Genomic DNA, 26,094 nt, shown 5'->3' with positions numbered 1-26,094 from the left:
AGGTCTGAATTAGGGAATGTAAAATTTGTTAGTTCTTCCCAATTGGATGTAAATACTTGAGCTGAAAGTACTGATATTGTTGGATTACTTCTAGTTCCATGTTTTGAATATGCAATTCTATTAATTAAGAAATAGATATTAAATTTAGATAACCAAACTGCACTTCCACAAAATTTAAACCATTTGCGGTTTAATATATCTTGTTCTTTTTCAGTTGGTTTATCGAGAAAGAATGCTTTGTATATGGCTTGAGTATCTTTGAGTTTATATAATTGATCTCGGAAAANATCTTGCTCTTTTTCAGTTGGCGTATCGAGAAAAAATGCTTTGTATATGGCTTGAGCATCCTTGAGTTTATATAATTGATCTCTGAGAATCTTCAAATCATCTTTCTTATTGAGAGGTAGTGGTTGAGTTGATTTGATGTTGGTTCTATCATGAAATTGAACTTGTGAACATTTGAAATTGTCATCAATATTTTCTTTTCCTGTTACTATAAATGAATATCCTGGAACCGTTATACTTTCAAAATTATAATTTTCAATTCGATTACTTATTGGAGATTTGTTATTAATATATGATGGTATTGAATCTGTTTTATTAAATAGGAAATACCATCCACTTAAGGTTATTAATACTAATGTAATATATAACAAGAATGCCAGTTTGTGATTATTGGTCTTTGTGAATCTAATACCATATTTATGATTAACAATCAAGACAATTGCTGTTAAAATTGTTGGGAATAGGATATAAACTATATTATCATTAACTTCAAATATTGATGAATTCATTATTTTTCTCACAGAAATGCTCTTTTAATAACAACCACAAAAAGAAGAAGAAGAAGAGCAGTAAATGAAGGTTATGTAAATATAAGAATCTTTTTATATTAAAGAAAGAAAATACAAATTAATTGGTTACATAAATTCTTGTTACAATTCTTGAGAGACTTGTATAGTGTACTTATAGTAGTGGTATGGACAAGTATTTTTTAATTTTGCAACAAGCACATAATAAAACTGTTGATGTTACAAGTTAAAATAAATGATTAAATGACAAATTAAGATGTTAAAGGGCAAAAGAGCCTTTTGTAACAGATGTGGAGAGGGGTCTCCCTCTCATAAGCACGTGGCAAGTGCAGCACAAATGGGATTTGTGACTGAGTGTGAGGACACCACTGCAGTGGGTAATAATACTTTGGGTACTTCGGTACTTAGATGGATCCACGAATGACCAATCTCGGATGAAGAGGAGCACCATGAGTTAGATTGAGAAGATTACATTGTACTGTGAGCCCGGGTAACGCTTAGTAATTAGGTGTAAGGAGTGATTTCGCACTTTCCTATTTGGGCGAGTACAATGGAAAACTAAAACAGCAGAATGTGGTATGAGAGTAATCCGAATGCGGTTCCCAGAATATCAAGTTACATGCTTGGCTCTTCCTTGGCATTTCGCACACACGTTGGTTTCACATCAGATGTGTTTTAGGAATGGTGCCACGTAACACTTGTATGCTGGTTGACTTGAAAGCCGTCATTCGACTGTCACATCTTCGTCACACGGTGTCCCGTTCTGACCAAGATAAATACCTGTGAATTCCCCCGTTCTTTGAAATTGGGATTTGGAAGGAAGAACAACGAGAACCTCCTCAACAATCTACATAGAGCTCTTTAATAACTAATACACGTTTCAATCAACTGACAGTTCACTAACTAGGACTGTCGCGCTTCCACCTGAATAATTTAACGTTTTCGACTGAACACTCTCCACTCTTATATTAGGACTCTCGGGAAAGCACTCAGGAGTAAGTTGGAAGGTTATGAATTATTAGAAAGTTAATTTCTAATTGCCACCTGTGCGAAATAATTAATTAGGTTAGGGATTAATATTTAAGTAACTAGAAATCCCCCGACGTTTGAGTTCCAGTGCTCGGATGATAACAAAAAACGATATCAACAATTAAGATAATCATGATTCAGAAGAATGATTTCACTTTTCATTTTATGAATAAGTTTCAACTAGAGTTTGTTCAGACGATGCCTTGCAGAGTATGAGCAACTACAGATTCATCTGATAAAAGGAACTACATCTATAATTAGGTATATAGTTCTAAATATACATACTGGGAGTTCTCTACAACACTAAGAGCTCCTACCAGGTATTGTAACTTCAATAACTGCCTTCTGCAATCAATTCTATAGATTCCCGAGGAGGGATAGTCCTGTTCGTTTCACCTTTGGGTTTCCGGAAACTAGAACAGTTGTTTAAGTCGCTTGGTTTAGGCGATTGAGTGGAGCAGTTATCAGTATAATGAAGTGATTAATATAAAATTTAATTTAAGGTTCGGATCCGGAAGAATACTCTCGAAACCATGCATAGGAGTACAAGAGAATAAAAGAGAATAAGTGAGAGTACATACTAGTTGATTTACCACCCGACCTCAGAGAAGCATGTGATCCAGGCTATTATGAGAAACATTCAGAGATGGTTAGTAGGTCAGAGCATGGGGACATGGTTGAAGCAGCATGATATCATAGGCTAAGCAAGGCTATTATTAAGGTAATGTGATATCATAGATCACGAGTTAAGGTAGGACGATATCATAAATAAGACAAGGGAATATCATAGGTTATGAATTAAGTAAGATAATATCATGGTTAGAGCAAGACGAGGTCATGACTAAAGTATAATGATATCACAAAAGTCATTTCTAAGAATAATGTTGGGAATGTTACGAATTATTGTATGATGGTTTGTAACAGCAGCTCCAGAAAGGAATGATCACTTGGAAGGACGAAGCAGAAATTCTTACGTTATTCTGTGCAATAGAAAATAAGGTTGTCGAACAGGGTTCAAGATTCTCCAGTTGTACGGAGTGTTTATGTGCCGTCCCATTCGGCCTTGCTTGCGGAAACCCTAATACAGCAGAATGCGGTATGACAGTAACCCGGACAGAGGTTCCCATAATGCAAGTTACATGCTTGGTCCTTCATTGGCATAGAGTCCGCTCTAACGTTTCAGAATGGTGCCTCGTTACATTTGTCTTAGGTTGAGTTTACGCCCAGCTTCGTCTGTCACATCTACGTCATACGGTGTCCGGCCTGACTAGGATAAATACCTGTGGACTTTCCCCTTCTTCGAATTGGAATCAGGAACGGAAGAACAAGAGTCCTTCATGGAGCTCGCACACACAAGAGGCCTTCCACGGTTCTCGTCTACAACGACTACTTAGCTTAGTTATATAGAACTACGTTCACCTCCCACATTGCAATACACAATCGCTCGGTTCCTCCACGGACAGAGCGCAGCGCTTCCCTGCCATCAAACATGCTTAACTATGATTCCGACCAAATGGAGCTTCTCTCTTCGGGTCTTTACCCCTGGGTAATCTCTCCCTTACAGTTACATCATGGTATTACTTTATCAGAAAAAAAATCCATTGTTGTTTCTACTCTTACAACCCGCTACAGTGCACCTTTTTATGGAAGCGTATAGAAATTGCGCTTTTGAATGTAATGCCTTGTTTGTTGTCTAGCAATTATTTTAATTAAATCAATTATGCAAAAAAAGAGGCAATCTATACTAAACCCTACGAAGAAAGAAAGAAAATCTTACACACATTATTCTTGTTACGATTGTTGAGATATTTTTAAGAGAACTGTGGACGAGTTCGGCGGAAGTAAGGGCCAACTGTCTCCGAAGGCAACCCCATTGTTCTCCAAATTGTTCACCAGACTGGCTCTATTTTGTTAACTAAAAAACGTTTGTATGTAATGTCCAAAAGTTGACGGTTTCTATAATCTTCGTGATTTGGACATTCCCTTAGTATTTAACATCATCAGTACCATCGTATCCTGGTAAGTGCATGAATAAATCAAATCTTTTTCTACTTTGAGCTGTGCCTCGTAATATTTCAGCCCCCTTGTTCAATTTTTTAATCAATCACACGATAAGCCTTGCACTTCTAATGACATAGGATTTCCAGTAGGTTGCTTATTATATAAGGGTCCCAATACTATTTTGACTTCATGTATAATGAGGTTATAGAGAAAGTTTGCTTGTTCATAGGATTTATATCTTAAAGTTTTTATAAAATTATGTAAATTTATGTAATTGTAATTAATTAATTGACATAGGGAATGATCTAGCCCCCAAGATTTAAAAAAAAAATTATTTTTATTTTTTATGTTTACAAGATGAAATAAATAATATTTTATTTTCAATTCTGTACCCCTTAAATATTTTTACCAAACCACCAACAATAATTTGGTACCGAAAAATATATTTTAAACAAATCGTGATACCATCAATACTTTCTTTAGCGTAAAAATGTAGAGAGTCTTGCGCAAAGCTTTTTTATGTAATATTTTACACAGTCTATAAATCAATATGTATATGCAATCTAATCCCATTTCATTAATTTTTCACTTTTTCTACAATAATCCTGTGCCAAATTAGTTGCACATTCTCCCAATAATAGATTCTCACTCTCCATGAAACCCTCGGCATTATAATGTTTTTTAATCGTATCCCTATCACCATCCAAAATCTTATAAATATGAGATAACCATCCTTTCATATGTATCATTCGATTTGTCTTATCAGCTTCACTTACTGTTAATCCCATATAATCTATTGCGGACCCATCATTATTATTATTGGATGAAGGTAAAGCATCCCAATATGCAATCGAATTAGGAATAAGAACCGATTTCCCATCAGAACAAACTCCTTCTCCATCATTCCAAGGCTCAGGACTAATATTGAAATCAATAAGTGAAGAAACATAATCCAATGTGAAATTTTGAGAATTCTTTGGTCGGGACATAATAAATGCATGAGGTCTATATAATTCATGTAAACATCCACATGATTCAATATGTGATCTTGCTATTCCAAACCAATATAATCTATCTTGTACTTTTTCTGGCAAATATTTTGAATCAATTTGAATAATATTAGTTCCACCTCTTAATTTCCCAGCATTATCATTGGCATCTTTATTAAAATCTGGCCCTGATATTTTATTACATTCTCCAGAAAGAACGTCACACTGCACAACACGTAATGGATTGAAATTATAAACGAAATTAATCGTGTTATTGGTCCCGGCAGATGGATCCATGAATGGTGCCCAATTTTTTTCTCTGAAAGAACGTTTTTTACCATTGATAGATAATCTAACAATCTTATATGAATCATGTAGTGGACGATACACATGCATGGCACGATTCCAATTAATATCTGTTCTTCTTGAATTAAATACAATCATTGGTTCTTGATCTTGTTCTCCTTGAGAATTTATAAATTCATGCAAAATAATTCTAGGATCTTCTGAACCTAACACATTCTTTTCTTTTCGTCTTCCAGCGTCAATATAATGAGGTAAGATAGTTGGGAAAGTTAGGTTTGAATTGGGGAATTTGAATCCAGTCAATTCTTTCCAATCCTTGTCAAATACTTGACCAGCAAGAATCGAGATTGTTGGACCATTTCTATGAGCATTTTTGGTGTATACTATACGATGAACCATGAAATGAACATTATATTTGGATAACCAAACTGAACTACCACAAAATTTAAACCATTTAGTATTTAATATTTCTTCTTCAGTTTCATTTGGTCCATCTTGAAAACAAACATCATAAATCTTTCTTTTGTTACGAAGTTTGTTAATTTGATCTCTAAATATTTTCAAATCTTGTTTTTTATTTAATTCAAATAATCTTGTAGATTGAATATTTTCTGTATCTTCAAATTGAACTTGTGAACATTTAAAGTCTTTTGAAGAATATTCGTTCCCAGCTTCTATAAATGAATATCCAGGAACTTTAAAAGATTTAAACAGGAAATCATATATAGATTCACTTAAAGGTGAATTGATTTGTTTTATTATCTTTTCATTATTATATTGAAATTCACTTAAAAGTAAATACCATATATTTAAATTTAATATAATTATAAGTAAATATAATATAAATCTTGACCCTTTTGGTGTTGATTTACTTTTAATAAATATAATTATTGACACTGGTGTTAATAAGATTAATAAAAGTAGACATAATGCTAGACTACTACTATTACTTCTAATATCTATTTGGTCCAGCATAACAAATCTCTCTATCTTTATTTATTTAAATGGTCACAAGAGAGTTAAAAAAAAACTAACGGTGTGAATGAAATTTCTTTAGAGGATTTTAAGGAGAGACAGAGAGAGACGCACTAAATTGACTTGCTAGGAGTATGAGGGATTAATTTAATTGTTGAACGTGGTTGTGTAAAATATTCCGTAACAACAGCAATTTATATTATTTAAGCAACTAAGAATTATTTTTCATTATTGAATATATGCAAGTTGCAGCAAAAAATAAAGTTTATTTTTTCTTTCATAATCTAAACTTTGAAAATTAAAAAAAAAAATATTTTATTATTTAATGTTCTACAGAGACATTTTCCAGAAGGGAGTTAAAATTTATACTTTAACAGTAAGTCTAACCGTGTTATCTCTGTTTCAATTGGGTGACATTCCAAAGGAGTGCTTGTCTTTGGTAAAAATAATGAATACCATATGCTCTTGTTGTGATAAAAGCAGACATTTCCATCCATTGAGAATTGATAAATGAACTATATATTACCCAGGTTTTTGTATCATGTTTCACAACCAAACGACTTGTATTAATTTCACATCACATCCATGTCTAGTACGTATTAGATGCCTGGACTAACATTGGAAGCCCTTGTAAATTCAGGTGAGGCTTGCAGCCTGGCAAGTACAACCGATTCATCATCTTCCTACAAAAAAATCTTTGGTTCTTTTTCTCCCATTCTGCAGATACAAAGAAAGAACCGGTAATAAATAGGTTTTGTTGGGGAAATTGCTAATCTACAAAGCTGTTCCCAGCAGTTCCGATAAGTTGTCCTCAAGCAAATAAATAATGTCTTGGCATATTGGAAGTGAACGACCCTGAATTTATAGCTCCCTCAGTTGCGATCTGAAATTAGACAAAACTCGGACTTTGGGATCTGAAATATCATCTGTAAATTATATGCAAGTTATGCCAAACGGTAAAAATCTGCATTTAAGGGAAGAATATGTTTGTACCTTTTTGCGACATTTTTGCTTTCCGAAATACAAAAAATTATGTAAACAATGAGGCTATGCTAAATTTTTATAAAGTTTTATTAATTTTTGATCTTCTGCAAATTTCACTTATTTCAACAACATCATGCAATTTACACTTGTGTAACACAAAACAATTTTTGACAGTTATCACAAACAAGTCAATTTAGATTTAAAACGTCGAATTCAGATAGGAAGAAAAATAATCAATACACATAAACCGTTGAACAAGGCTTAAAATAAAATTGTTTATATCTTTTGCTTGAAAAAATTGCTTTGGAAAATATTTCTCGACGAAAAAACGCGCCTTGTAATGGCCACGCGATGACTACTTGTTGAGTCCTTGGCAATTGTCGAAAGGCGGTATCTGATAGTAGTAGCTTGGCTCGTCGTTTATTCGGCTACTGGCCATTGGTCATTTAGGTAAGTAGCTTGACGCCAATCGTTCCTTCAGCTTTCGCATTAGCCTATGACGCGTCGTTGTTCTCGTTAAGTATGCTCTTTGAGGCTCAGCAGAATTTAGACAAGCATTCTTCCTGAGCATTATAAATGTCAGTCTAATTCCAGTAACTTTCAGAGTAGCTTAGTATTCGAGACTTTATATATTTCACATAATCAAGTTGGATTAGATCAGTATATAGTCTACCCAAGCTTTCCCTAAGAATGTTAATGCGTCTTATTTTTAACACGTATAAGAAATTAATGTGGTAAGGAAATGTCTGGTGAATGATAAAAATCACAAGGACCTACTCTTTGAGAGTGAGTATAATCGAAGGACTTCTCTATTGAAATGACCGAATTCCAAAGAAATTAACAGGTTGAAGATTGTGTATTACGGACAACAATAGTGTTTCAACCTCACCTCTCGAACCGAATAAACCCTGAAGAAAAAGCTTCTATATAGACTATCACTTGGAATAAAGTTAAAAATCTGGGTAGGACAGATCCTGAAGAATCTGATAAATAATCAACGTAAGGTAGAGTAACGCGATATGTTCTGAACGAACTGAATAAATAAAAGTGTGCAAGCTGAAAATTTTTCATAAGTACTGCGAAGTAAATTATTAAGCTGATGAGGAAACCGTACTCAAATTGAACTGTCAAAATACCAATAAAACAAATATTCAATAAATTCACTAGAGAAATGTAAGATTGCGTTCATATATGCCATCTTGAAAGTATCTCATCTCTTTCACTTTCATTGCTGCAAATATTGAAAAAATAATATTTTAGATTTGTCGCATAAAATATTTTTTATTCTATTTTTCCGATGGCTTAGAATGCAAAGTATAGATTAGAATTTTTTTGAAAAGTTATTTAAAAACTACAAAGCAAAACCGAAGCATTGGAGATATTTCTAATACAATTATGAAAAGAGACTCAATGAAGGAATAAACATTGTATTCCAAGTCTGTGTGAAGGAAAGAGAAAAATTAAGCTGTTCATACAAACACCGACACTAATGGTTGCCCTTAAAGCTTGCCTTGTATATACCCACTGTCATTCAAATGGTTACTCTTAGTAAGAGCTTGAGATTTCTGAACTCTATGGCGATTCAAGGCCGTAGGAAGTTCGGATATCTGTGGTTCTTTCTGCCCACCCTAGCACAAATTTTCAAAGTCCCCCAGCCGATGGAAGGCCATGGATTCGATCTCTATCTACAGGCATATTTCAACTGCATTCAACCTTACTAATATTCATTCTCGCTATATTTTAAACAATCTTGATGCGTTTTAGTATTCGTATTTAAAAGCACTATTTGTTTTTAACTAGTTGTGTAACAAATTGTAAATGATCAATGGTTTCGAACTTTGAATACCAGTTTACTTCATTATTTTATAAAAACCCGAAAATTAAATTAGTGATTATATATGTATTGATCAATTTATACTTCTCTTCTAACTATGAGAGATTCTGAATAATGCTATAATGAGTGAAATTTGAACTTGTATCACAGTATTGGCTTTTTTCACAAGGAATAGTTGCAAAAAAACTTTGAAAATTTGAGATGACAAAAGTTCCAAACTTATTTATGGAAAACCCTATTCCATGGTCGAATTAAAACTCTAGGAAAAAGATATATGCTTACTCTTATATTGTGGATCAAAAATTTTTTAAAAATTCTTTCAGAATGGTTGCAAATTCATCGAGATCTTATTTGTTACCAAAATAGTTGATCACGTGCAGGCTATAATCCCGACCAAATATTCCTAAATTGATCAAAAAATCCGTTCAAAATTACCGAAATAGGAATTTTAATCACCTGACTCGGAAAAACTCTAAAGTCGCAAATCAATCAAGTAAGACTTCGTGGCCAAGCTGGTTAAGGCGTGAGACTGTTAATCTCAAGATCGTGAGTTCGATCCTCACCGAGGTCGCTTCTTTGATTGCCTTTATGGCCAAGTTGGTAAGGCACCTCACTAGTAATGAGGAGATCGTCAGTTCGAATCTGGCTGAAGGCAATTTTTTTGCTTCTAAGGATACCTGGGACCCAGATTGGTTGATTGGGTTGATTGGTTAGCATTTTGGGTCAATATTAGGTTGTTAAAATCGATATGAAAATCTGCTTATCAATCTGCATTTTTTTTGCTGTTGTTTGTTTGGGAGTGCGAATAAATTGAGAAGCTTTGATAGATGAGCTGGGCATTTGTTATTTGATCCACTCCACCCGCTTATTGTTGTTCCTACAGTCGTTTGAATATTAGTTTCTTGCTTCCTCTAAAGTGAGATTGAAACTAACGTATAATAAATTGAAATTAAATTGCTCAATAAACTCCTGTGGAAAAGTTCAAGCTCGTTAAAATTTTTATTTTTCATTTTTAATCTCAGGTTTCCTTACTCCAATTCATACAAGATGTTTTCCGGACAGATTGCATTAATAACTGGAGGTTCTCGAGGAATCGGATTGGCAATAGCGAAACAATTAGCCCTGCAAGGAGCTACCATCAAATTATTAGCACGAGATGAATCATTACTTCAAACTGGATTCCAACAATTATCCACTAGTCATGAGCAACAACATCAATATAAATGTTTCGATTTAATGGAATTGACCAAGGGGAATACCAACGAAGATATTCTTCAATATGTTGGACATAATAATACCATGTTAGTGAATTGTGCTGGGATTACGACTCATTCTTTATTGCATCAGACTTCACAACGGGATATTATAGATACCATAAACTTAAATCTTACAATTCCGATCATATTAAGTCAATTATCAATAAAAAGTATGATTAGACTAAGAAAGAAGAAGCCTTCAATATTGAACATATCGTCAGTTCTTTCATTCACTGATTATCTTGTAGCTGGGACTTCTGTATATGCAGCTTCCAAGGCCGGCTTATTGGGATTCACTTCGAGTTTGGCTCATGAACTAAAGGGAAGAGTAAGGGTGAATTCTTTATTGCCTGGGTTAGTGAAAGAAACAGATATGGGATCAAATGCAAACCTAGATGAAAATTTACTGGCAATATCCTTAGAGTCGGTAGTTCAAGAAGCCTTAAGGATATTGGGCGATTCCAATGTGAATGGTCAATGTGTTATTCTCGACAAAGAGGATACTTCCAGCATTTTAAAATCATTATCTTGAACCAATGCTATTTGATTATTTCAACTATAGTAATCATTACTTAATTTTTGTGCTAGTTCATCTTGATTCTTTTCCGTTAACCAAACTAAGAAAGCATCCAACCTCGCGTTAGTTCTTATATTATACAACGTATTCTGAATATCCATTATTGTTTTAGATATTGTTTCTGGTGATGTTATTTCAATAGGCTGATCGCTCTGAAGATAGAAAGCTTCTAGAACTTCTATAGTGTCTTTAAGGGCGCCAAATTTTTTAAACAAAGTCAGAAACAATCCAAAATCATCATCCACTTTCTTCAATATATTTGTTAGATGTTTGATGCTAAATTCACATAATCTAATCAATGAATAGAATATGCGATCATTATCAGCGAACTTTGCATTAAAAATTGACTTCTTTTTGCCAATTGGAAAGGCGATCCAGTTTCTAACAAACTCAAGTAGCATGCTATATAGTGATTCTAAGTAGTCATAAAAATTGCCGATAGATACACACTTTTTGAAGTCAGTCAGTGCTGATTGTACAATACGAACAATAATTGAAATCAAAATCGGATTAGTGTTTGGATGATCAATATTTCTTTCTAACAATGAAAATATTTGGTTTTGAAAATATCGTTTAGTCAACCCAAGATCTCGTTCCAATTTTTCAAATATTCGTATATCCACAATATACTGTAATATTTCCATCATCTGCCTATTGTGAAGAAAAGTATCCCAATATCCTACAACATAAAGGCTCCAGAATATCTTTATATGTACATGATCAACTTTCAACGCAACATCAGCATCATCCGTTTCTGTATTTGTTGCTTGCCAAAATCTGTCACACAATGTCCGACCCAACATATTCAAATGCATAGACTTCTGCTCTCGTAGCCATTGGATTATAACTGGGATCAGTGGGAATAGAACAGACTGGGAATGAAAGACAAGCAAATGTATTAAATAACCAGCCATGAAATGTAGTCGGTAACGATCCATTATTGCTCGAGGTTCTCTCTGTAACCAGTCGTCTATCACTTTATTTAATTCCCCATTTGAATCGGACAGATTGAGTGTTGTTTTGCCCTCAAAATATGTAATGTTTGCGGTTCGCATCATTTCCTTGCCGATTTCAAAGGAGCATACTGTAGATAGTCGGGGAATCTTTTGCCCCCCCGGTATATCCAAAGAAACGAATGTAGGTTTCAAGCAATCAAATATCTCTTCATATATTTCATATACTTCATTTGACAAAATTAGCTCTAAAGAAATTAATCTTTCTTCAGCAGAACTAGGATTAATGAAATCATCTTCAACTTCGTCAGACGCGTCAGCAGCATCAATCGGAGGGGTATTGCCACCCTTTCTTTTCCTTCTAAGCATACTAATACCTCCCTGTGTATTTCTCTTAACTCTCTTCTTTGGTCTTTCTATTTTTTGAATAAATTCTGATGGGAATTTAATATTGAATAATTTTGGTTGTTTCAATTTCAATTCATTTAATTCATGTAATTTCGTTATTAATAAAGACATACGATATTTGAACTCGTAAATACTTCTACGTGTATCACTGTCACCTTTATCATCATTGCTGTCATGAGTCATAGTAGTAGTAGTGGTCCCCCCTACTAACATAAGCTCATATACTTCCCATAAGCAAAAACAATATTGGAATCGTTAGGATCAATTTTTTTCTGGGTTCACCATTTTTGGCAACACCTTTTCAATTGACCACCAATTCATTATTACACCATCTCCCAATTGAATCATAAATGCTTAATAAACAATTGATCTTATTAGCATCACTTATAGTGAGTGCTTGCAATACACAAATACAAGGAGTAAGTCCAGATAAACAACATTTGTATCAACCAATAGAAATCAATGGTAAGCAGTATTGGCAGTGTTTGAATGATTCCTCAATTAAATTGACCTATGATCAAATCAATGATGATTATTGTGATTGTCCAGATGGGTCTGATGAACCAGGTACAAATGCATGTCCATATAGTTCAGAATCCCCCAAATTGTTCTATTGTGAGAATAAGGGTCATATTCCTGGATATATTGAGAATTATAAATTGAATGATGGGGTATGTGATTATGACATTTGTTGTGATGGTTCAGATGAATATAAATCAGGGAATTGTGAGAATAAGTGTGTTCAAATCCACGAACAATATGTAAAGCATAAAGAACGGATTGAGGATTTCATTGGTAAGGCATTGAAGAAGAAAGAGACAAGTATTAAATTAGCAAAACATAGAAGAGACAGTTTAGTTAATGAAAAGGAAAGATATGAACCTGAATTAGCAATCAAAAAAGCGCAACTTGAACAATTAAAATTGCAATTAGAAGAGAAAGAATTAGATGAAGAATTTGGACGACAAGATACAGAATCTGCTTATGAATTGTTATCTGAACACTTTGCAGAATTGAATGAAAAATTGGAATCTCATAAGAAATATTTAAACATCCAAGAATCTAATATTGAAAAATTAGAAAAGATTTTAGCTCAATTAGCTTCTTTGTATAACCCTAATTTTAACGACCCTGCCGTTAAAGATACCATTCGTCATTATCAAGAATATGTTTCCAACAAGGAAACTGAAGTAAAGAGGGATTTGAAAGAAACTGATCAAATTCTTGAAAAATTGAAAGAAAAGGCTAAATCTTTAACCAATACTGGCATTGGAAATATAGTTCCAACGATTGGAAACGTGTTCCACTACTATTTCCAATTGTTTGCTAATAAATACTTAGAAAAGCAAATTACAAGCAAGGTTCAAAAGTCAAACTTGTCTGTTAATGAATTGGGTAGTAAGATCGAAGCTTTGGAAAAAGATATAATAGCCACGGAAAAGAAGTTGAATGAGATCAACAAAGACTTGAATTTGGAACTTGGACCAAACGATATCTTAAGAGCTTATAGTCAAGCCACCGTCAGTAAGAAATTAGGTGGATATCATTACAATATCAATCTTATGAAATCAATCTATCAAGATGACGTCTTAATTGGAAAATTCAAGGAATATAAAGATAACAAAGTTCATTTCCAAGGAGGCTCAAAATGTTGGAATGGACCTTATAGATCTGCAGATATAGAATTTGTTTGTGGAACCGGTCCTGAGATTCTTTCAGTTAGTGAACCAGAAAAGTGTCATTACCATTTTATTATACAAGGTGAACTGTGGTGTGAACCAATTACAGAAGACCAAATACTTTCAGACTTTACTATTGACTTTGATAAATTATAAACGTCCATTTCTATATATAATGTATACGATCTAATCGAATGTGATCTTTTTACCTTGAAACTTAACATTCTTCAACTTCTCTTCAGCCAACCTCTTTGCTTCCCAAGAAGGATGGATCTTTTTCTCAGCTGCAGGTTGAGGTTGAGGTGTTGGCGTTGGTGTTGCCGATGCCAGACTACGTTCACCCATTGGGGTCATGTTAGCACCAGTTGGTTGTTCAGCCAATTTCCGTTTTAATTCCCTCTTTCTTTCTCTTTCTTCAAATTCAATTTGTCTTCTTTGTTTATCAGTTTCATATCTTTCCTTTTCGGCTTTTACATGCTTAGCTTCTTTACCATACTTTTGCTCCCAAATTTTTTGTCTCGCTCTTTGACCTCTTCTATTCTTACGATGGGTAGTTAATGCTTTTACAACCTTATCTTCTTCAACATCATCTTCGTCATCCGACCCTCCGGAGAAATATCCAGAGGCCAACTCAGGAAGCTTGTATTTTTCTTCTTTTACTTCCTTTTCTTTCTTTGTCTTTTTGTCCTTTTTATCAGTTTCAAAAAAGTCATCTTCTTCAGATTCCTCGGACTCTGATTCTTCATCTATTTCTATATCCGACTCATCTGAAGCTTCTTCATCCGTGACTTCATTATAATTGATGTTTGGATCTAACTCAAATTGTTCTTCCTCTTCTTGTTCTGCATCAGAATCTCCTACAAATTTATCATAAACAGCGAATTTATCATATACTTCTTCTAAATCAATTTCTTTTCCTTCAGATTCATCTTCACTCTCTCCACTATCGTTCTCATCTTCTTCCAGTTCCGATTCATCCCCAGAACGTTCTTCTTCTTCTTCAGCTTCTATGCTCTTTCCGGTCAACTTCTTTCTAGCTTCTTGTTCTTGTTTTGTTAAATCCCCTCGAATCATCTTAAAAGACCATTCAATTTCATTTAGAACAGATTTGATATTCTTATTATTCCAAAGATTTGAACAAAAGTTATTCAATTCTTTATTATTTTGACAATAAGTTTTGAAGAAACATGATGGGTTTGAAGGGTGGGACTTATCCAATATTATCACTCTCACTTCTTCTAGTATATATTTTGGAGGATCATTCTTAGCTTCCTTACTAGTCAATATGGTTGTAGTTATACATTTGGCTAACTTTGAAGTTATCAAAGTATTAATATTATCCTTTGATTCAAAGAATTCCAATTGTGATTTCTTTTGTTTAAGTACCTTATTCACTTCCTTTTCTAATTTCTTAAAAGCAGCGTGATATTTCCTGGCAAAGAAATCTGATTTTAATGCATTGATTTCATTTTCAGCGTCAGTTTGATTGGTAGGAAGTTTCTTTAATAGTTTGGTAGTATTCCTTGCAGTTAATAATTTCTTAGTATGTGGGAATCTAGGAGTTGACTTTTTGAATTTAGCTTCGAGTAAGTCAAGCTTCCACATTTGGTTAGTTCCTTTAGCCATGATGTCCTTTCCCTATAAGAATATTATGAATTCAACTGTCTATAATTAAGTTCTTTAGAAATAGCAAAGAAGCGATGAGCATCTTGAACATTTTTTTTTGTTAGCGTGGGAGAACAGTGAAAAATTATTGGCAACATATTCTTCACTTGTACATCAAAACACCACTGAAAAATGAGTGAAACGAAGAAGAGAAAGATCGAAGAGAAGAAACCTCATGTAGAGAAGTTGCAATGTGAATACTTTCTTGCTAAAAAGAATAGAAGATGTGCAATGCAACGTAAGAAAGATCAAAGATTCTGTTCTGAACATATGATCCATGAAGATAACAAACAAACCAAACAAGAAAGAGTACCTTGTCCTCTTGATCCTAACCACACAGTATGGGTCAAGGAATTAGAAAAACATTTGAAGAAGTGTAATGCAAAACCAAAGGAAATACCCGATCCTTGGTTTGAAATGGATTTGAATGTAACACTTAAAGGAATCTCCGAGACAGTTGAGAAAGTTGAATCAGAAGATGATGGCTTAGATGAAGTTGCATTATTTGCAAAGTATATTCCCATACTTAAATCAATAAGTTTTGAACCTTTACAATTTAAGATAAGTGAACATAAAGGATTGGATGAAAGATTAGAAATAGCATCTAGACAAAAACATTCAATTCAACAATCTTCATTAATTGGGAATCTTAAATCAAGAAATTTATTATCATCAGAAAACTTTTATGTTGAATTTGGATGCGGGAAAGGTGAATTATCAAGATTTATAAATTTATGTATACTACAAGATTCAACCAATCAGAATAAGTTGCAAAAAAATGATTGCGAAAAATATGGGTATGGATTTATTGATCGTGGAGTTAATAGATTAAAGGTAGACAAAAGAATTATAAATGATTGCTCTGATTCAGAACTCAAACCAATCATCAAAAGAACAAGGATTGATATTAAAGATTTGAATCTTGATAAGTTTGTGGAAGATGTTAATCCCAATAGGATTGTAGGAATATCGAAGCATTTGTGCGGAGCAGCTACTGATTTGACATTAAAACTGCTAGTCAATTCGACTATACTAAAAAGTGAAAAATTTGGAGGATTATTGATTGCCATGTGTTGTAGACATGCGTGTGCTTATGACCAATTACTCCCACAATCACGTCAATATTTATATGATCGCGGTTTCAAGACCTTACAGTCATTCAATATTTTAAAGAAGATGGTATCTTGGGCCGTGAGTAGTTCAAGACCAGCAAATAGCGCTGAACAACAACACATATCAGGATTAACATTTGAGGAAAGAGCAGAGGTTGGATTGCTAGCAAGACGGTTGATTGATGAAAGTCGTGTAATTGCAATGAAATTAATGGTTGGAGAAAAACTTGACATAGATATGTTTTGGTATGTTCAGAAGGATATCACGTTGGAAAATGTATGTCTTGCAATTACACCAGCTGTCCCTGCAATTGAATAGAGTAATTAGATCAAAACTTAAAAGTATATGTACAATAATTCTCGTATATTTTTTGTAATTTTTAGAAAATAATTGTAGAAATGAATATACTATGCTAAACACTTAATTTAAAGAAAAATCACAATAAACGTATCAAACTAGCTTAGATCTTTTCTTCCTTAACACCATGCTTCCAGATAGCAACGAATGGAGTGGTACCATCTTCACGGTAGTTTAATAAGACAACCATAGCATCTGGGTCCATAGATTCACCAGTGTAGAAGTCCCAGTCGTTGAAAGAACCTAAGACCTTCTTGACGTAAGCAGTAGCACCCTTTTCGAAAGCTTCAACAGCATCTGGGTTGTTTTCAGCTAAGTAAGCCTTAACTCTCTTCATGTAACCCTTAATGTAAGTAGTGAAAGATTTCTTGTCGAATTGAGTTTGTTGTAATCTGAAGGAGTAGACAACGTTGTTAACAGTTTCGGCACCATCTTCTAAAGCTTCATCACCTTCTTCGGCAGATGGGTTGGCACCAATGTCAATATCACCTTGACCAACAGTGACCATATCACAGTCAGCTTCGTAAACAGCACCATTGACTTCCTTGACGTCGTAAGCGTCAGATAATAATTCGTCACCGGAAATAACGTCAGTAAAGATAATCATTGCGTCTTAATTGTTATTCAATTGATAATTGATGTGAAGAGAAAGAGAAGAGAAGAAATTGAAGGGGGTGCCGATGATTTTTTTTTTTTGAAAATTTTTTTTTAGTGGATGAACCTAAACAAAGAAACAAAAAAAAAGCTTTTTTCGATCACGTGGCGAAGGGCTGCGATTCACACAAATTTAGACTTCCTAAATAGGAAACAAGTTAAATAAATACGTATATTTTTTAAAAATAACGGTCCACTTTATACAAACCTGTTATCAAATGCTCTCCTAAAGAAATCAAGTATTCTACGATGATACAAGTTATAAGCATTATCAAACTTCATACGATGACTGCTATCAGGAAAAGCAATGAAATCATAATTTTCAAGTTCGTCAAGATTAAGTTGATCAAGCAATTGATATGAATGTTGAACATGAACATTATCATCAGCTGTTCCATGTCCAATCAAGAATCTCTTGACATGTGAAAGATTAATCGCATTAACAGCACCAAGACGAAATCCTTCCTGGTTTTCTTGGGGAGTATGCATGTATCTTCCTGTGTATACACTGTCATATAACGTCCAATTTGTAACTGGAGCCATAGCAAATCCGTATGAGAATACGGGATCCTGGGTATCTGCTTCTAATGTCTTCAAGGTCAAATAGCCACCAAATGACGAACCCCAAACTGCTATCCTCTCTGGGTCCACGTATGACCTCTCTGCCCAATTTCGACCTGCAGCTATGACATCAAGTGGTTCATATTGACCAAGTTTGTCACGAACAATAAATTTGAATTTTGATCCCATTTTTGCATTGAGATTGTTGAATCCGGTACCTCTACCATCGATGGTTACCACTACTGCATTTAACTCGGCTGCAATCATTGATCTAGCAGAAATTGCCCATTTTTTAGTAACTTCTTGCGATCCCGGACCTCCATAGATATGAAATACAACAGGATACTTCTTTTTCCTATCAAAATTTAATGGCAAACGTTCCATAGCATTCACCATGAAAACTTCCCCAGTTTCATCATCTTTCAATTCAACTGTTTCATATCTAACTTTCGGAATATCGTATCCTTGTAAAGCTCTCCTGAGCTCATGATTATCTTCAAGTATAGTAGCATTAATCTGCCCTGTTAAATCTTCGATTCTTTGATTAGGGATCCCAGGTCCCCCATAAGACAAATATATAAATCTGGCACCGGAGGAAAATGAACATTCATACCATGCATCATTGTTAGTTATATTTCTAATATATGGCATACCATCATTCGACCTATCCAACAAATCGACAGCATGAACATGCCTTTCAATAGATGACTTCATATTACTTGTGAAATATACCAGATTTGTATTATGGTCAAACCCTTCAACCCCCTTCGCGACTTCCCAGTTACCTTTAGTCAATAGCTGTCCATTGGGGTTGCTTGGTGGAGAGAAATAAGCCAAGTGGTTATATCCGCCTTCGACAATCGTGTCTAGGTATCCATCGAATTCACGACCCATTGTTTTATTCTTGGGGATATACATTGTGTGACGAGTGATATCAAACCAGGAATTATTGGCACGCACAGATCGAACTAAATCTACTTGTTCTTGGTTGATTAGATAGATCTCCAATAAATCGCTAGCACGATTTGAGGTTTTGACTAATAAGGAATCACCGACCCATGTAACTTCTGTCAACAAGCGGTTTTCCGGAGTAATTTCAGTCGAGTTCAAGTTGTAAATGGTTAGATTATCTATAGATAAATCGTAGACTAGAATGTCTACTATAGGATTGGAAAATCCTGCCTTTGGATACTTGATATATTCCAGCTTTGGATATTCTTCAAATCCCGGTTGAACAAAGAATTGCATTAAATAGTCGGGAACCTCAATGGTATTGGATCGCAAAAATGCAAACTTTTTCCCGTTTGGAGACCACCATAATACGATATCACCGTTGAATACGGAGTTACTGTCGGGGTTTCCGTTATATATTTGACTTGACCCATCTGAAGTTATTTGTGTGATTTTATCATCAACAATGTTTTTAAGAAAAATGTTATTCTTATAGACAAATGTAACATGGCTGGAATCAAGAGACCATGAAGCAGCAGATAATTGCTCGTTCTCGTAATATAATGGTTGGATTTTCTTAGTCTTAATATCCATTAACCAGAACAAAGCCAAACTGGCATGTGCCAGAGTCTTAGTTGTATTAGTTTTTAAAACAAGTTTTTGTAAATCAGGAGATACTTCCAAATCCTCAATTTTATACACAATATTGTTAAATTGGAAAGTTGATTGTTCAACCAATGGATACTCGTAGCTTTTGTTCCCAACAGATTTAATAGCTACTCGAAATTCATCATCATCCTCATTTCTTATGTCAAGGAACGTTCCTTGATCATTATAGATAGATCGTGGTTCATCTATCCATCGAATCTTCTCCGTGATTGGGACGAAAAGTCTTTCATGAAATGCCTCTCGAGACAACGGCATTTTCTCACCGGAGACACTACGTTTCTTACATGGACTTGAATAGCGATTGACGTTATGTTGTAACTGTACACCTGTCTGGAAATTCTCTATTGTGTACAATAAGAACAATGAACCCCAAACTAGACTTGCAAGTACTATACCAAAATAAAAGCAGTTTTTGAAAAGTCCCTGTCTAGGTCTAGCTGACCCATTCCAGTCCGAATGTCCATAAAATGTCATGCTGTCTTTTGGTGTGGTGCTATAACGTGTAAGATTCGTTGCTTCACTCTATGTTTACAATATACTTGATTGTTCCAAGGATGGGGAAATATTACAAGTGGCGGTAAATTGGATATATATGCTTTCATAACTTATTTGTTCTCGGATACTGATACTGTAAAACATTGATATGCCACATGTTTTCTGCATGTTTTGCAACCAAACATTCCTGACATAAGTCAGAGTAATCACTGATGGGTTAGTCAGATTCTGGCTGACATCAGAGGTTGAATCTATTAGTTAACATCGCCAGTTTCTTACGTGTGGCCGATCATTCATTACTTCAGATTCAGCTCTTGGTTGTGTTCGTTAGTCCCTAGTCGTCTAAATAATTATTTTCATCAGATTCCAGAAGAAAAACTAGAGCGCAAATTCATATTAGCGCAATTAAGGTAGACTTCTTAAATAGGAAAGATGAGTCAGGAATACTAATAATAAAAGCAATAACAATTAATGTCTAGTTAATTATACAAAGAAAGTATGTTATATAAATTTCCAATCAAATGCTCTTTTCAAGAAATCAAGTATTCTATCATAAACAACTTTATTACCATTATGATAATTCATACCATGATTACTATCAGGGAATGCCATAAATTCAAAATTTTCAATTTCAGCAAGATTAAATTTATCAAGTAATTGATATGAATGTTGAATATGAACATTATCATCTCCTGTCCCATGTCCAATAAAGAATCTCTTGACATGAGAGAAATTAGATACATTATGAATGGACCCAATTTGGTATCCATCTGGATTGTCTTGTGGAGTACGTAAATATCTTTCTGTATATATGGAATCATACAATTTCCAATCTGTAACCGGAGCAATTGAAACTCCGTATGAAAACACAGAGTCGTTAGTGTCTGTTTCAAGCGTTTTTAAAGTTAAATATCCACCATATGACCATCCCCAAACTGCAATTCTCTTTGGATCAACATATGATCTTTTTGACCAATTTCGTCCAGCCGCTATGACATCAAGTGGTTCATATTGACCAAGTTTGTCACGAACTATAAATTTGAAATTTGATCCCATTTTATAATTAAGGTTGTTGAATCCAGTACCTCTACCATCGACAGTTACAACGACGGCATCTAATTCGGCAGCAACTAATGAACTGAAAGAAATTGCCCACCTTTTGGTAACTTGCTGCGAACCTGGTCCTCCGTAAATATAAAACAAAACAGGATATTTCTTCTTACGGTCGAAATTCAATGGTAAAGTTTCCATAGCATTAATTAAGAATGCCTCACCATTTTCATCTTCTAATTCAACCGTTTCATATCTAATTTCAGGAATTGAATATTTTTGTAATCTTTTCTTTAATTCATAATTATCTTCAATTGTAGTTACATTCATTTGCATTTTCAAATCATTGATTCTTTGAGAAGGAATTCCCGGTCCTTTATCACTTAAATACAAGAACCTAGCACCTGAAGAAAATGAACATTCATACCATCCTTCTTTAGTGGTTATATCTTTGACATACGGTATTCCATCATTCGTCCTATCTAACAAATCTACCGCATGGACATGTCTTTCAATTGAGGATTTCATAGTGCTTGTAAAATAAACCTGGTTGGTATTATGATCAAATGCCTCAACACCTCCGACAACTTCCCATTTCCCCTTTGTTAATAATTGTCCCTTGGGGTTTTCTGGAGGCGCGAAATATGCCAAGTGGTTATATCCATCTTCAACCACAGTATCGATATATCCGTGATACTTACGTCCCATGGTTTTATTTTTAGGGATATATATTGTGTGTGAAGTGATTTCAAACCAGGATTTATCCGCATGTAAAGAACGAATTAAATCGACATTATCTTGATCGATTAAGTAAATTTCCAATAAATCACTGGCACGATTTGAGGTTTTCACTAATACTGAATCACCAACCCATACAACTTCTGTGATTAGACGGTCTTTAGGTGAGATTTCGGTTGATTTTAATTCATGATTGGATAATTGTTGTTTGGAAATATCATAAGTCAAGATATCTACTTTAGGATTAGGAAATCCTGCTTTTGGATATTTGATATTGACTAATTCTGGATATTGTTCAAATCCTGGTTGTGCATAGAATGGAATTAAATATTCAGGAACGGCAGTATTATCTGAACGTAAGAATGCAAATTTCTTCCCATTTGGAGACCACCATAAGACAATATCACTGGCAAATACTTCTTCTTCATAGACCCAATCAGGCTTTCCATTAAAAATTTGACGAGATCCATCTGAGGTTATTTGAGTGATTTTATCTTGTTCAATATCTTTAAGGTATATGTTATTCTCATAAATAAACGCAATATTATTTGAATCAGGCGACCATGAAACAGTAGATACTTTATTGGTAGAATTATAAACCGGTTGGATCTTCTTAGATTTGATATCCATTATCCAATAGAATGCAAAAGTTGAATGTCTCCAACTATGAGTTATATTCGTCTTTACCACGACTTTTTGTAAATCTGGAGACGCTATAAAATCATCAATATGATATTTTATATTTTCAAATTCAAAAGTAGATTCTTCAATCAATGTATATTCATAATTCTCATCCACCATTGATTTAACAACCACTTGAAATCCTTTACCTTCCACATCTTGCTTGATAACATATGTTCCTTGATCATTATGAATCGATTGCGGTTCTCTAATCCATTGAATATCTTTTGTAATTGGCGTTAAAATATGTTCGTTATATACTTGTTTAGATAAAGGTATCTTCCCACCAAAATCAGTAGATTTCTTAGATGGACTTGCATAATTATCTAATATAGATTGTAAATGTACACTTGTCTTAAAGTTATCAATAGCATATAATAAGAATGATGAACCCCAAATAATTGACGCAAGTAATATTCCGAAATAAAAGTAACTTTTCAAGGGTGTTCTAAATCTCTTTCGGGGCCCGCCTGACTCTTTCAAGTCAGAGAAGCCATAGTACGTCATTGTTCTTTCGTTATCACTCTCACCTTGCTTTCTATGTGTGTGTGGCGGTTTTCCCTTGTGGATCTGATGATTAAAACCCTCGTCATTTTTTTGGCCCTTAATTTGCGACTCAAAATGGAAATTTCTTTTTTTTTATGTTTTGATTCATGTTAATATATGTAAGATTGGATGTTTTATGCAAGTAATAATACACAAATCAAACAATTGCCCGGTAAACCCATCGACTGACGTAAATTCTTTCAATGTGTCGTAAATATACAAGTTCATTACTAACCAATGCTTTAACAAGCTAATGTAACGGATTTGGCAAAAATCTATTCAACTAGAACTGATTGGAGTCTTTTTTTGATACTTGAAATATATTGCTGGATTGATTTTTGATTCTAAAAATAATTTAAAATTGCGCTCTGCTAAACTTCTGTAAAAAGTGTAAAACCAAGGTGTTTCTTTTGCAATATCTACATCTAAGCAAGATCAAGAAGGAAATGGCCATCAAGAACGAACCAACTGTTGCATAGGAAACGTTTTCTGTAGACAGCTTTCCTGTCCAAGAGGTATTTAATCGTTTTTGTGGCATCGGAGAGACAATCATTTATTGCCATTGTTCTCTACGGATGCCGTTTGCCGTGTTCCCCCAGCTCGCTTCATCTTCCCTCCCATCGGATTTTTTTTCACTATAAGATCCTCCACAATTTCCCCTTAATTAGATAAATGGAGAAGAGGGTACAGTAAGCATGTCAACATCTCAAGCAATAGAGTTAGCCACACTCACGATCCGTCATCCTCATCATTCAGACCCAGAATTACAAGAAGGACCAAGTCAACCTCGAATACCACCAGAAAACGAATCCTCTGTATCCAAAAAAAGATCAAATGTTGATGAAAAAACCTATCAACTTCATGGACATGAAGACCCAGCGAATTATCCCGATGGAGGATTTAAAGCGTACTCAGTAATCTTTGGTTCATTTTTAGGTTTGATTGTAAATTTAGGACTTATAAATTCAATTGGGGCAATTCAAGCATATGTATCAACCCATCAATTGGTTGATATGAAAGCCACATCAATTTCATGGATTTTTTCAATTTATTTATCTTTAGCATATGCTGGTGGAGTTGTCACTGGACCAATATTTGATAGAAAAGGTCCATTGAGTATTTTAATTTTGTCAACTATATTTATATTTGCTGGATTAATGGGTGCTGCAAATAGTACTAATATATGGCAATTTATATTAAGTTTTATAAGTCTTGGGATTGGGAATGGAATGGGGATGACTCCATTGATTGGTGTTATTAGTCATTGGTTTTTGAAAAAAAGAGGTAATTGTACTGGATTAGCCACAAGTGGTGGATCAGTAGGGGGATTAATTTTCCCACTTATGCTTAGACATGCATATAGTCAATATGGATATGTATGGGCCATTAGAATATTAGCATTTATTTGTTTAGGATTAATGATTTTATCAATTTTATTAGTTAAAGAAAGATTTTCAAGTGAGAAGGACAACAAGAGTGATAGCGAAGAAGAAGAGGTGGAAGTGGAAGTAGAACATCAATTTAATAATAAATGGCAACAATTTATCACTAAATTTGCAGCCAAAATGAAGCTTGCAGATTCAAAATATATTCTTGTTGTATTTGGAACATTCTTTTCAGAATTGTCATTAATATTATTATTAACATATTTTGCCACTTATGCCATGGCACAAGGGGCATCGGAATCTTCCTCATATATATTGTTAACCGTATGGAATGGTGCCGGTATATTAGGTAGATGGATTCCAGGATATATATCTGATTATATGGGAAGATTCAATATTAATATATTAATGTTAATTGGATATAATTTCTGTATTCTTGTATTATTATATCCATTTGCAGGATCTAACATACGAGTATTATACGCGTTTGCAATTCTTGGTGGTTATTGTCTGGGATCAATTTTAAGTCTTGTTCCTGCATGTTTATCCCAAATTACTCCTGTCAATGAAATTGGGACAAAATATGGGATTTTAAATTTTGTATTATCCTTGGCTAATTTATTTGGTATACCAATTGCTGCATCAATTATTAAACATGGTACAACCCAAGAATATAATCATTTTATTATATTGGTTGGATGTTTAGCAGTAACTGGTACAATATTTTGGTATCTGAGTAGAGTTGCAATTGTTGGATTCAAAATGAATGTTAAAGTTTAAGAGAGAGTTATCTAATTACTTATATACATTAGTATACTGTATATTATTATTGTTCTTTTATATAAACGTTTACGTTGTCTGTAACTAATTTAATTATTGCCAAGGTAGAACCTATAAACTATGATATCATTTCGCAGCCTTTACTAAGAATTACTATCCATAAGAAAAAAAAGCAATAAAAAGAAGAAATGTTGATTACATAATCAGTTAAGATTTTTTTTTTATCGTAAAAAAGAATCCCATTTTTTTAATTTCTGTCTGACTGACTGTCTGCTGTTATTTTAATTAAATAAAAATAACAATCATTCATATTCATTTCATTTCTTTATAATTTTTGAAATTACTTATAACATTTGCTATCACTACTAGTACTACTACTATTAAGTAACTACTAACTACTTGAAACAACAGGGGTTTCATATACGAGAATATCTTTTTATAAAAAAAGTTTACTTATAAAAGTAATCACTCGCAAACCGCACACACCCCCTTTTAGAATTAAATTTTTGTTCCGCCTACCATTGTTTTAATTAAACACTCATCTTTTTACAACCACTTTTAATTACAACAATAACAACGACAGCAACTGCAGTTGATACTGCTACTACTACCACTACAGCAGCAAGACACAACCAAAGGATTTACC

At 34.0% G+C, this 26,094-nt stretch overlaps 11 protein-coding genes across 11 annotated transcripts; 4 read left to right on the top strand and 7 right to left on the bottom strand. All coding sequences in view use genetic code 12, as the record gives it.

Moving 5' to 3' along the window:
• Positions 1-180: 180 nt before the first annotated feature.
• J8A68_004273 (uncharacterized protein) lies at positions 181-794 on the bottom strand (the record flags this gene model as incomplete). Its single annotated transcript, XM_049408214.1, has 1 exon — positions 181-794. A coding segment is annotated over one exon (614 nt), but the record flags the coding sequence as incomplete, so codon positions are not given.
• A 3,611-nt stretch (positions 795-4,405) lies between these two features.
• Positions 4,406-6,112, bottom strand: J8A68_004272 (BMT4; the record flags this gene model as incomplete). The annotated part of the gene is made up of 1 exon (XM_049408213.1): positions 4,406-6,112. One exon carries the CDS (start codon positions 6,110-6,112, stop codon positions 4,406-4,408), a length of 1,707 nt encoding a protein of 568 aa, XP_049262495.1.
• Positions 6,113-9,977: 3,865 nt separating this feature from the next.
• On the top strand, positions 9,978-10,718 carry J8A68_004271 (3-oxoacyl-[acyl-carrier-protein] reductase (NADPH); the record flags this gene model as incomplete). The annotated part of the gene is made up of 1 exon (XM_049408212.1): positions 9,978-10,718. The coding sequence occupies one exon, from the start codon at positions 9,978-9,980 to the stop codon at positions 10,716-10,718; it is 741 nt and encodes a 246-aa protein (XP_049262494.1).
• Positions 10,719-10,738: 20 nt separating this feature from the next.
• Positions 10,739-12,337, bottom strand: J8A68_004270 (uncharacterized protein; the record flags this gene model as incomplete). Its single annotated transcript, XM_049408211.1, has 1 exon — positions 10,739-12,337. One exon carries the CDS (start codon positions 12,335-12,337, stop codon positions 10,739-10,741), a length of 1,599 nt encoding a protein of 532 aa, XP_049262493.1.
• Positions 12,338-12,474: 137 nt separating this feature from the next.
• Positions 12,475-13,959, top strand: J8A68_004269 (uncharacterized protein; the record flags this gene model as incomplete). Its single annotated transcript, XM_049408210.1, has 1 exon — positions 12,475-13,959. One exon carries the CDS (start codon positions 12,475-12,477, stop codon positions 13,957-13,959), a length of 1,485 nt encoding a protein of 494 aa, XP_049262492.1.
• Positions 13,960-13,989: 30 nt separating this feature from the next.
• On the bottom strand, positions 13,990-15,429 carry BUD22 (Bud22p; the record flags this gene model as incomplete). The annotated part of the gene is made up of 1 exon (XM_049408209.1): positions 13,990-15,429. One exon carries the CDS (start codon positions 15,427-15,429, stop codon positions 13,990-13,992), a length of 1,440 nt encoding a protein of 479 aa, XP_049262491.1.
• Positions 15,430-15,600: 171 nt separating this feature from the next.
• Positions 15,601-16,899, top strand: J8A68_004267 (tRNA:m4X modification enzyme; the record flags this gene model as incomplete). The annotated part of the gene is made up of 1 exon (XM_049408208.1): positions 15,601-16,899. One exon carries the CDS (start codon positions 15,601-15,603, stop codon positions 16,897-16,899), a length of 1,299 nt encoding a protein of 432 aa, XP_049262490.1.
• Positions 16,900-17,041: 142 nt separating this feature from the next.
• On the bottom strand, positions 17,042-17,545 carry TMA19 (Tma19p; the record flags this gene model as incomplete). Its single annotated transcript, XM_049408207.1, has 1 exon — positions 17,042-17,545. One exon carries the CDS (start codon positions 17,543-17,545, stop codon positions 17,042-17,044), a length of 504 nt encoding a protein of 167 aa, XP_049262489.1.
• A 245-nt stretch (positions 17,546-17,790) lies between these two features.
• Positions 17,791-20,247, bottom strand: J8A68_004265 (S9 family peptidase; the record flags this gene model as incomplete). Its single annotated transcript, XM_049408206.1, has 1 exon — positions 17,791-20,247. The coding sequence occupies one exon, from the start codon at positions 20,245-20,247 to the stop codon at positions 17,791-17,793; it is 2,457 nt and encodes an 818-aa protein (XP_049262488.1).
• Positions 20,248-20,769: 522 nt separating this feature from the next.
• DAP2 (Dap2p) lies at positions 20,770-23,244 on the bottom strand (the record flags this gene model as incomplete). Its single annotated transcript, XM_049408204.1, has 1 exon — positions 20,770-23,244. One exon carries the CDS (start codon positions 23,242-23,244, stop codon positions 20,770-20,772), a length of 2,475 nt encoding a protein of 824 aa, XP_049262487.1.
• Positions 23,245-23,978: 734 nt separating this feature from the next.
• On the top strand, positions 23,979-25,448 carry J8A68_004263 (uncharacterized protein; the record flags this gene model as incomplete). The annotated part of the gene is made up of 1 exon (XM_049408203.1): positions 23,979-25,448. The coding sequence occupies one exon, from the start codon at positions 23,979-23,981 to the stop codon at positions 25,446-25,448; it is 1,470 nt and encodes a 489-aa protein (XP_049262486.1).
• Positions 25,449-26,094: the final 646 nt, after the last annotated feature.

The sequence above is a fragment of the Hemisphaericaspora subhashii genome, assembly GCF_019202705.1.
Source record: "Hemisphaericaspora subhashii strain CBS 10753 chromosome Unknown scaffold22, whole genome shotgun sequence".
In the NCBI taxonomy this organism is placed as follows: domain Eukaryota; kingdom Fungi; phylum Ascomycota; class Pichiomycetes; order Serinales; family Debaryomycetaceae; genus Hemisphaericaspora; species Hemisphaericaspora subhashii.
Note: the sequence above shows the minus strand (reverse complement) of the source record. Positions and strands in the feature narration are given on the sequence as shown.